Source organism: Serinus canaria, unplaced genomic scaffold (assembly GCF_022539315.1).
Source record: "Serinus canaria isolate serCan28SL12 unplaced genomic scaffold, serCan2020 HiC_scaffold_208, whole genome shotgun sequence".
NCBI lineage: Eukaryota > Metazoa > Chordata > Aves > Passeriformes > Fringillidae > Serinus > Serinus canaria.
The window spans coordinates 1-11,621 of NW_026108322.1; the positions used below are offsets into that span (position 1 = coordinate 1).

Here is an 11,621-nt window from a genome sequence, read left to right on the forward strand (position 1 = left end):
GGATGGGTCTGGGGCTGGGGATGTTACACGACCGTTTACCCGTGATGGGGTTGGGGAGGGGACGACCGGATGGGGCTGGGGAGGGGACAACCGGACCGGGATGGAGTAGGGGAGGGGACAACCGGGACCGGGATTGGGCTGGGGAGGGGACAACGGGACCGGGATGGGGCTGGGGAGGGGACAACCGGGACCGGGATGGGGTTGGGGAGGGCACGACCGGGATGGGGCTGGGGAGGGGACAACCGGGACCGGGATGGGGTTGGGGAGGGGACAACCGGGACCGGGATGGGGCCGGGGAGGTGACAACCGGGACCGGGATGGCGCTGGGGAGGGGATAACCGGGATGGGGTTGGGGAGGGGATAACCGGGACCGGGATGGGGTTGGGGAGGGGACAACCGGGATGGGGTTGGGGGAGGGGACAACCGTGACCGACCGGGCTGGAGACAACCGGGACCAGGCTGGGCTGGGAAAAACCGGGACTGACCGGACTGGGCTGGGAACAACCGGGAGTGGGTGGGGACACAACGGGCACCGGGCTGGGGTGGCGAAGGGGCAGAACCGGAGCGGAAACCGAGCGCGGTTGTGTCGCAGCAGAGGTCCCTGATTGTCGCTTTCCTCGCTTTCCCCGGTAGCGTCACCGGGGCCGTTTCCCGGTGCCCGGTGCCCGCCCCAGCCGCGCTCTCCCGTCCCGCTGCCGCCGCCGCGATGCTGCTGCTCCGCGCCATGGCCGGCCGCAGGTAGGAACGGCCCCGCCGGGGCTCCCGGTGTCCCCCCGGTGTCCCCCGGTGTCCCGGGACCGCTGTGACCCCGCTGTCCCCGCAGGCTCCCGCCGCTGATGCAGCTGCCCCGGGGCTGCTCCCGGTTGGCCGCCGGTAGCGCGGCCCCGGGGGGATACCGGGAAGGGACCCCGGGGGGACACCGGGAAGCGGCCCCGGGGGGACACCGGGAAGCGGCCCCGGGGGGACACCGAGGAGCGGCCCCGGTGCTGGCGGCGCTGCTCGGGCTCGGGGTCGTCCTGGCTTACGGAGAGCGGCGGCGGAGGGTGAGCGACACCGTGGGGACAGCGGAGGGGGTGGCACCACGGGGGGGTGGTGACACCTCGGGGTCCTTTCGCGTGACGGGGACACCGGGGTGGGGTTGGATCCCGGCGGGAGGCGGCACCTGAGGGGCGGATCCCGGGGAGAGGTGACACCGGGACAGCGGGAAACGGCGGGGTGGGGTGGCACCGGGGGTGGATCCCGGGGGAAGGGGGTGGCACCGGGACAGCGGGAACCCAGAACGGCTTGGCACCGGGGGAAGGATCCCGAGCAGGGGTGACACTGGGACAGGGGGATCCCGAGCAGGGGTGACACTGGGACAGGGAAATCCTGGAGCGGGGGTGACACCGGGGGAAGGATCCCGAGGAAAACGGTGACACCGGAACAGGGGGATCCCGGGCAGGGGTGACACTGGGACAGGGATCCCCGGGACGGGGGTGGCACCAGGACAGCGGGAACTCAGAACGGGGGTGACACCGGGGAAAGGATCCCGAGCGGGGTTGCCACCGGGACAGGGAGATCCCGGGCAGGGGTCACACCGGGACAGAGGGATCCGGGGAGGGCAGAGGTGACACGGGGACAGGGAGATCCCGAGGAGGGCAGGGGTGACACCGGGACGGGGGGGATCCCGGGGAGGACAGAGGTCACACCGGGACAGGGATATCCGAGGCAGGGGTGACACAGGGACAGGGAGAGCCTAGAGCGGGGGTGACACCGGGACAGGGGATCCCGGGGCAGGGGTGACACCGGCACGGGGGGATCCGGGGGTCACGGGGGGTTCCCGCTGACCCTCCCGGTGCCCTCAGATCGCCCAGGCCGCCCGGGCCACCCCCGCCCCGCAGTTCCCCCGTTACACTCGGGCGGAGGTGGCGCAGCACCGCACCCCGAAGGAGCGCGTGTGGGTCACCTACGGCACCGAGGTGTTCGACGTTACCGATTTCGTGGAGCTGCACCCGGGAGGACCGGACAAGATCCTGCTGGCGGCCGGGGGGGCCCTGGAGCCTTTCTGGGCTCTCTACGCCGTGCACGGCCAGCCCCACGTGCTGGAGCTGCTCCGCGACTACAAAGTGGGCGAGCTGAGCCCCGAGGACGCCGCGCCGCCACCGGGGGACACCGAGGACCCGTTCGCCGGGGACCCCCCTCGCCACCCGGCGCTGCGGGTGAACAGCTTGAAGCCTTTTAACGCCGAGCCGCCACCGGAGCTGCTGACCCAGAGCTTCCTGACGCCCAACGAGCTTTTCTTCACCCGCAACCACCTCCCGGTGCCCGCCGTGGAGCCGGGCTCCTACCGGCTGCGCGTGGAGGGGCCCGGTGGCCGCGCGTTGTCGCTGTCGCTGTCGGAGTTGCGACAGCGCTTCCCGAAGCACGAGGTGACGGCCACGCTGCAGTGCGCCGGTAACCGGAGATCCGAGATGAGCCGAGTGCGGCCGGTCAAGGGGCTGCCGTGGGACATCGGCGCCATCAGCACGGCGCGCTGGGGCGGAGCGCGGCTCCGGGACGTGCTGCTGGCCGCCGGTATCGGCGACCACACCGGAGACGGCGAGTGGCACGTGTGCTTCGAAGGGCTGGACACGGACGCTTCGGGGACGCCGTACGGAGCGTCCATCCCGTTAAAACGGGCGCTGAGCGCCGAGGCCGAGGTGCTGCTGGCGTACGAGATGAACGGGCGGGAGCTGCCGCGGGATCACGGCTTCCCGGTGCGCGTGGTGGTGCCCGGCGTGGTCGGGGCGCGGAGCGTGAAGTGGCTGCGGAGCGTGGCGGTGTCACCGTCCGAGAGCCCGAGCCACTGGCAGCAGAAGGACTACAAGGGGTTCTGTCCGTCCGTGGATTGGGATTCCGTGGATTTCGGGGCCGCGCCCGCCATCCAGGAGCTGCCGGTGCAGTCGGCGATCACCGAGCCCCGGCCCGGGGCGGCCGTGCCCGCCGGGGAGCTGACGGTGAAGGGATACGCGTGGAGCGGAGGAGGAAGGGAGGTGATCAGGGTGAGCGGGGGACGGCGGTGGGGAGGGGAAATGGGTGGTGGGGGGAAGCGGGATGGGGTGGGGGGAAAGGGGAATGGGATGGGGAATGGGATAGGAAAGGGGGGAATGAGGTGGGGAGTGGGAATGGGGGGAAATGGGGTAGGACAAGGGGATGGATGGGAAAAATGGGGTGGGGGGGACGGGGATGGGGAATGGGGACAGGGATGGGGTGGGAAAATGGGGTGGGAAAGGGGGGACTGAGGTGGGTGGAGTGGGGTGGGGAATGGGAATGGGGAACTGGGAATGGGGTGGGAGAAATGGGGTAGGAAAAGGGGGGTGGAGGGGAAAACTGGGGATGGGGAATGGGGTGGGGGAATAGGGGATGGGGTGGGAAAAATGGGGTGGGGAAAGGGGAATTGGAAAAGTGAGATGGGGAAAGGGGGATGGGGATGGGGGAAACGGAGTGGGAAAAATGGGATAGAAATGGGGGAATGGGTTGGGGAACAGGGATGGGGAATGAGGATGGGGGACTGGGGTGGGGTGATAGGTGGGAGAAAGGGGATGGGGAATGAGGCAGGGATGGGAATGGGGATGGACGTAGGATGTAAAATTGGAATGAAAATGGGGATGGGGATGAGGAAATGGTGTGGGAGAGGGAATGAGATGAGGGAAGGGACGGGGAATGGGTGGGGAGAGGGGGCTAAGATGGACAGGCTTGAGAAATGGGGTGGGGGAATTGGGGCAGGGATGGAGAAAGGGGATGGGGAGGAATGGGGTGGGGAAAGGGGAATGGGGTGGGGGGAACGGGGATGTGGGGAAATGGGGTGGGGGAAACAAGGGGAGGTGGGGAACGGGACGAGGAAACAGAGCAGGGATGGGCAAACGGGGAAAGGGGCAAATGGGGAAAGGGGCATGTGGCTCTATGCTAATGAAGGAACGCTAATTAGCACTAATTATCCTGGCAGGTGGACGTGTCCCTGGACGGTGGCCGGACGTGGCGCGAGGCCGAGCTGGGCCCGCGGCCGGGGCATGCCCGGGGCTGGGCCTGGGCCCTGTGGGAGCTGCGGGCACCGGTGCCCGCGGGCGCCCGGCTCGACATCGTCTGCAAGGCCGTGGACCGGAGCTACAACGTCCAACCCGACACCGTGGGGCCCATCTGGAACCTGCGCGGGGTCCTGAGCAACGCCTGGCACCGCGTCCCTGTCACTGTCACCCGCTGAGGGACACCATTGGGGACAGCGGGGTATTGGGGACAATGGGGACAGCAGGGACATTGGGGACATCAGAGGTACAACGTCCAACCCGACACTGTGGGGCCCATCTGGAACCTGCGCGGGGTCCTGAGCAACGCCTGGCACCGTGTCCCTGTCACTGTCACCCGCTGAGGGACACCATTGGGGACAGCGGGGTATTGGGGACCATGGGGACAGCAGGGACATTGGGGACAGCAGGGACACCGGAGCTATGGGGACAGCAGGGACATTGGGGACAGCAGGGACACCGGAGCTATGGGGACATTGGGGACATCTGGAACCTGTGTGGGGTCCTGAGCAATGCCTGGCACTGTGTCCCTGTCACTGTCACCCGCTCAGGGACATCAGGGACATCAAGGAGCCCTGGAGATCAATGGGATCTGTGGATCCTAAAGGGTTCCATGGCCCCAAAACGTCCTGCAGACCCCAAAGAGTCCTGCAGACCCCAAAATGTCCTGCAGACCCCAAAATGTCCTATGGACCCCATTGGGTTCCATGGCCCCAATTGGTCTGCAGACCCCAAAATGTCCTGCAGACCCCAATGGGTCATACAGACCCCAATGGTTCTGCAGACCCCAAAACATCCTACAGACCCCAAAGTGTCCTGTAGATCCCAATGGGTTCCATGGCCCCAATGGGCCCTGCAGACCCCAAATCATCCCACAGATCCCAGAGCCCTGCAGACCCCAATGGGTTCCATGGCCCCAAAATGTCCTGCAGACCCCAAAACATCCTACAGACCCCAAAATGTCCTATGGACCCCCAAATGTCCTGCAGATCCCAGAGCCCTGCAGACCCCAATGGGTTCCATGGCCCCAAAGTGTCCTATGGACCCCAATGGGTTCTACACACCCCAATGGTCCAATGGACCCCAAAATATTCTACAGACCCCAAAATGTCCTGCAGACCCCAATGGGTTCTGCAGGCCCCCAGCTCCTATTGACCCCAAAAGCTTCCACGGACCCCAAAAGGATTTTATGCCTCCCCCAAAGGATTTTATGCCCCCCCGCAAAGGATTTTATGGCCCCCCTCAAAGGGTTCTGGAGACCCCAAAAGGGTTTTATGGACTCTAAAGGGTTCTGGAGACCCCAAAAGGGTTTTATGGACCCCAAAGGGTTCTGGAGACCCCAAAAGGGTTTTATGGACTCTAAAGGATTTAATGGACCCCAAAGGGTTCTGGAGACCCCAAAAGGGTTTTATGGACTCTAAAGGGTTTTATGGACACCAAAGGGTTCTGGAGACCCCAAAAGGGTTTTATGGACCCCAAAGGGTTCCACAGATCCCCCCCCCCAAAGGATTTTATGGGCCCTTGAAGGATTTTATGGACTCCAAAGGGGTCTACAGGCCCCAAAAAAATTTATAGACCCCCCAAAGGATTTTATGGACACCAAAGGGTTTTATGGACCCCAAAGGGTTCTGGAGACCCCAAAAGGATTTTATGGACCCCCCAAAGGGTTTTATGGACTCCAAAGGGTTTTATGGACCCCAGAGGGTTTTATGGACCCCAAAAGGTTCTGGTGACCCCAAAGATTTCGACGGCCCCGAAGGATTCTGCAGGTTCCTCACAGCTCCAAGGTCAGCGGGGTTTTATGGCCCCGGGGTTTTATGGCCCCCACACTTTTATGGCCCTGGGGTTTTATGGCCCTGGGGTTTTATGGCCCTGGTTTTACACCCCGATGTGTGAAAGTGCCTCCTGCCATAAAGATTTGGGAACTTTTATGGGTTCGGTGCCTTCCTGGGGGGGGGGGATGGGAGATGGGGGCAGTTCTGGGACCCCTGACCCTATAGGGACACTGGGACCCCTGACCCTATGGGGACACTGGGACCCCCTGACCCTATAGGGACCCCTGACCCTATAGGGACCCATGGGACCCCTGACCCTATAGGGACCCCTGACCCTATAGGGACACTGGGACCCCTGACCCTATAGGGACCCCTGGGACCCCCTGACCCTATAGGGACCCCTGGGACCCCTGACCCTATAGGGACACTGGGACCCCTGACCCTAAAGGGACACTGGGACCCCCTGACCCTATAGGGACCCATGGGACCCCTGACCCTAAAGGGACACTGGGACCCCTGACCCTATAGGGACCCCTGGGACCCCCTGACCCTATAGGGACCCCCTGACCCTATAGGGACACTGGGACCTCTGACCCTATAGGGACCCCTGGGACACCCTGACCCTATAGGGACCCCTGACCCTATAGGGACACTGGGACCCCTGACCCTATAGGGACCCATGGGACCCCTGACCCTATAGGGACCCCTGACCCTATAGGGACACTGGGACCCCCTGACCCTATAGGGACCCCTGGGACCCCTGACCCTATAGGGACCCCTGGGACCCCTGACCCTATAGGACCCTGGGACCCCTGACCCTATAGGGACCCTGGGACCCCTGACCCTATAGGGACCCATGGGACCCCCTGACCCTATAGGGACCCCTGGGACCCCTGACCCTATAGGGACCCCTGGGACCCCCTGACCCTATAGGGACCCCTGGGACCCCTGACCCTATAGGGACACTGGGACCCCCTGACCTATAGGGACCCCTGGGACCCCCCTGACCCTATAGGGACCCCCTGGACCCCTGACCCTATAGGGACACTGGGACCACCCTGACCCCTATAGGGACACATGGGACCCCTGACCCTATGGGGACCCATGGGACCCCTGACCCTATAGGGACCCCTGGGACCCCTGACCCTATGGGGACCCATGGGACCCCTGACCCTATAGGGACCCCTGGGACCCCTGACCCTATAGGGACACTGGGACCCCTGACCCTATAGGGACCCATGGGACCCCTGACCCTATAGGGACACTGGGACCCCTGATCCTATAGGGACCCCCTGACCCCATAGGGACACTGGGACCCCTGATCCTATAGGGACACTGGGACCCCCTGACCCTATAGGGACACTGGGACCCCTGATCCTATAGGACCCCCTGACCCCATAGGCCTCCCTGACCTTGTATAAACCCCTGACCCTAAATAACCCCTGACCCTAAATGACCCCTGACCCTAAATGACCCCTGACCCTAAATAACCCCTGACCCTAAATGACCCCTGACCCTAAATGACCCCTTTGACCCCATGGGACCCCCTGACCCTGAATGACCCCTGATCCCCATTATCGATCCCGTTATCGATCCCGTTATCGATCCCCGTTATCAATCCCTGTTATCAATCCCCGTTATCAATCCACGTTCTCACTCTCGTTATCAATCCCCGTTATCAATCCCCGTTATCAATCCCCATTATTAATCCCGTTATCGATCCCCGTTCTCCCTCCCGTTATCGATCCCCGTTATCAATCCCCGTTATCGATCCCGTTATCAATTCCCGATATCAATCCCCGTTCTCCCTCCCGTTATCAATCCCGTTATCGATGCCCGTTATCGATCCCCGTTATCAATCCCGTTATCACTCCCCGTTATCGATCCCTTTATCACTCCCCGTTATCGATCCCTTTATCAATCCCGTTATCAATCCCATTACCAATCCCCGTTCTCCCTCCCGTTATCGATGCCCGTTATCGATCCCCGTTATCAATCCCGGCCCCATCGACTCGCTCGGCGCTCCCCGCTCGATTCTCTCCGCGCTCCTCCCTCCCCATCGACGCTCTCGGCGCTCGCTCCGTGCCCTGCTGGCCGCTCGATGCTCTCGGCGCGCGGCTCGGGGCTGGCGGGGCCGGAAGTGGCGGGGGGGGGGGGGGGGCCCGGGGCCTCCTCAGGAGCCGCCGCCGCCGCCGCGCCCGGACCCCCCCGGACCCCCCCGCACCGGCACCGGCACCGGCACCGCCGCGCCGCCCCCCCCCCAGCCCCGGGGGGGGCTCCCGAGCCCGCCGCGGCCCAGCCGGTGAGAGCGCGGGGAGCGCCGCGGTCGGGGCTGAGGGAGCGGGGAACGGAGGGGGGGGCGCGGCCTCCCGGGGGTGTCCGAGCACCGGGAGGGGCGAAGAGGGGGGGAGGGGCTCGGTGACCCCCCCCCCCGAGAGGGGCTGGGGGCGTCCGGGTGAGGGGGGGGCTGTGCTGAGGGGGGGTCGTGTCTTCCTGACACCCTCAGGGGCTTTTGGCGGGCTCGGAATTTTGAGGGGGGGTCCCTGAGGGTGTCAGGGCTGGATTTGAGGGTGGGGGTCTCCTCTATTTGAGGGGGGGTCGTGTCCCCCTGGGGGTGTCAGCGCCGTTATTTTAGGGGGGGGTCCGTGTTCCCTCAGGGGTTTTTGGCGGGCTCTGATTTTGGGGGGGGGTGGGGGTCGTGTCCCCTCAGGGGGGGGTCGAGTCTCCCTGACACCCTCAGGGGCTTTTGGCGGGCTCAGAATTTGGGGAGGGGTCCCTGAGGGTCTCAATGCTGGATTTGAGGGGGGGGTCTCCTCTTTTTGAGGAGGGGTCGTGTCCTCCCGGCTCTGTCACGGCTCTTTTTGGGTGGGGGGGGTCCGTGTCCCCTCAGGGCGTTTTGGCGGGCGTGGAAATGGGGGGGGGGTCCCTGAGGGTGTCAGGGCTGGATTTGAGGGTGGGGGTCTCCTCTATTTGAGGGGGGGTCGTGTTCCCCTCAGGGGGGGCTGTGCTGTGGGGGGGGGCGCGTCCCCCTCAGGGGGTTTTGGGGGGGGGGTCCCTGTTCCTCCCTGAGGGTCTCAGGCTGGATTTGAGGGGGCTGATATTGGGGGGGGGTCCCGGCTTTATTTTGGGGGGGGTCTGATATGGGGGGGGGTCGCCGGCTTTATTTTGGGGGGGCGATATTGGGGAGGGGGTCCGGCTTTATTTTGGGGTGTCTGATATTGGGGGGGTCCGGCTTTATTTTGGGGGGGGGTCTGATATGGGGGGGGTCCTGGCTGTATTTTGGGGGGGTCTGATATTGGGGGGGGGTCCTGGCTGTATTTTGGGGGAGGGGTCTGATATTGGGGGGGGGCCCTGGCTGTATTTTGTGGGGGGTCTGATATTGGGGGGGGTCCCGGCTGGATTTTGGGGGGGGTGGGGTCTGTAATTGGGGAGGGGTCTGAGCTGTATTTGGGGGGGGGTCCTGTTCCTTTTAGGGGAACTCTGATTTTTTTTGGGGTGGGGGTCTCTGATTTTTGGGGGTCTCTGATTTTTTTTTTTTGGGGGGGGGGTCCTTGTCCCTTTTGGGGTGGGGTCTCCTTTTAGAGGGGTCTCTGATTTTGGGGTCTCTTAAGTTTTATGGGGGGGGGGGTCCCTGTCCCTTTTATGGGGGGGTCCCTGATTTTTGGGGGGGGTCTCTGCTTTTTTGGGGTCTCTGCTTTTTTGGGGTCTCTGATTTTTTTTGGGGGGGTTCTCTGATTTTTTGGGGTCTCTGATTTTTTTGTAGGGGGTCCCTGATTTTTTGGGGTCCCGAATTTTGGGGGTCTCTGATTTTTTTTGGGGGGGGGGTCCCCACCCTTTTGAGGGGGGGGGGTTACCTGATTTTTGGGCTCCCCCCTCCCCAATTCCTGCAGCTTTTTTTGCCACCTGGAATTTTTGGGGAACTTTTTGGGAATTTTTTGGGGTTCCCACCCTTCCCCCCATTCCCTACAATTTTAATCCCCAAAAATTCCTGAATTTTCTCACTGGGAGGGGCAAAAAAACCCCAAAAATTGGGATTTTTCCTTTGGGATTTCTGTGGGATCCGAGGGAATTTTTTGGGATTTTTCCACTCCTGGACCCCGAGGGATTTTTGGGGTTATCCGAGGGCAGAGCAGGGAGGAGTTTTTGGGATCTCTTCCCCAGGGAGCTGCTCCAGTTTGGAATTGGAATCCAAAAATTCAAAGAAAACCTGGAAAAAGCAGCTGGAGCCTCAGCCCAGGAGGTGCTGGGATTGTTCTTCCAGGGATTTATCCCAAAAAAATTCAAATTAAATTCAAATAAAATTCAAATAAAACCTTGGAGGTTCTTCCCAGAATGTTTTGGATTTGTTTTTCCAGGGATTTATCCCAAAAAATTCAACTTAAATGGGGATAAAACCCCCAGAGCATCATCCCAGAATATCCTGGGATTGTTTTTCCAGGGATTTATCCCCCAAAAAATTCAAATTAAATTCAAATAAAATTAAAATCAAACCCTGGAGCTTCATCCCAGAATATCCTGGAGTTGTTTTTCCAGCTTTTTCTGGGATTTATCCCAAAAAATTCAAATAAAATGGGAATCAAGCAGGTGGAGCTTCATCCCAGGATGTGCTGGGATTGTTTTTCCAGGGATTTATCCCCAAAAAATTCAAATAAAATTCAAATAAACCCCTGGAGGCTGAGCCCAGAATATCCTGGGATTGTTTTTCCAGGGATTTATCCCAAAAAATTCAAATTAAATGGGAATAAACCCCTGGAGGTTCATCCCAGGATTGTTTTTCCAGCTTTTTTTGGGATTTATCCCAGAAAAATTAAAATAAAATGGAGATAAATCCCCTGGAGCCTCATCCCCGAATATCCTGGAATTGTTTTTCCTGTTTTTTCTGGGATTTATCCCAAAAAATTCAAATAAAATGGGAATAAACCCCCTGGAACTTCATCCCAGAATGTCCTGGAATTGTTTTTCCAGGGATTTATCCCAAAAAATTCAAATTAAATGGGATAAAACCCCAGGAGCTTCATCCCAGAATATCCTGGGTTTTTTTCCGTTTTCCTGGATTTCCCAAAAAAAATCAATTAAATGAGGTAAACCCTGAGGTTCTCCCAGATTGTTTTTCCAGCTTTTTTTGGGATTTATCCCAGAAAAATTAAAATAAAATGGAGATAAATCCCCTGGAGCTTCATCCCAGAATATCCTGGAATTGTTTTTCCAGCTTTTTTTTTATCCTGAGGACAAAAGAAAAGGAAAAAAACCCCAAAAGTTTCCAGAGGGTTGGGTTGGAATTTGAGGTTGGAATTGGAGCCAGGAATTCTCCTGCTCTGCCCAGGATTTGATTTATTTTATTTTTATTTTATTTTATTTTATTTATTTTATTTTATTTTATTTTATTTTATTTTATTTTATTTTATTTTATTTTATTTATTTTATTTTATTTATTTTATTTTATTTTATTTTATTTTATTTTTTTTTATTTGGGATTTCTCTGGGATTTCTCTGGGATTTATTTGGGATTTCTCCAGGAATTTTTCTGGGATTTATTTGAGATTTTTCTGGGATTTATTTGGATTTTTCTGGCATATTTTTTTTTAATTTCTCTGGGATTTTTCTGGGATTTTTTTGGAATTTTTTTGGAATTTTTCTGGGATTCATTTGGAATTTTTCAGGGATTTTTCTTGGATTTATTTGGGATTTCTCCAGAGACTTATTTGGAATTTTCTGGGATTTTTTTGGAATTTTTCAGGGATTTTTCTTGGATTTCTTTGGGATTTCTCCAGGAATTTATTTGGAATTTATTTGGGATTTCTGGCAT

At 59.2% G+C, this 11,621-nt stretch overlaps 1 protein-coding gene across 1 annotated transcript; it reads left to right on the plus strand.

Moving 5' to 3' along the window:
* Positions 1–396: 396 nt before the first annotated feature.
* SUOX (sulfite oxidase) lies at positions 397–5,971 on the plus strand. Its single transcript, XM_050987771.1, has 4 exons — positions 397–738; positions 824–1,043; positions 1,845–3,020; positions 3,965–5,971. The coding sequence occupies exons 1-4, from the start codon at positions 707–709 to the stop codon at positions 4,217–4,219; spliced, it is 1,683 nt and encodes a 560-aa protein (XP_050843728.1). The 5' UTR covers positions 397–706; the 3' UTR covers positions 4,220–5,971.
* The last annotated feature ends 5,650 nt before the right edge of the window (positions 5,972–11,621 follow it).

Coding starts and splice junctions, on each gene's coding strand:
- SUOX (XM_050987771.1), top strand. CDS start 707: ATGCTGCTGCTCCGCGCCATGGCCGGCCGCAG. Junction 739..823: donor CGCGCCATGGCCGGCCGCAG/GTAGGAACGGCC, acceptor CTGTCCCCGCAG/GCTCCCGCCGCTGATGCAGC. Junction 1,044..1,844: donor ACGGAGAGCGGCGGCGGAGG/GTGAGCGACACC, acceptor CGGTGCCCTCAG/ATCGCCCAGGCCGCCCGGGC.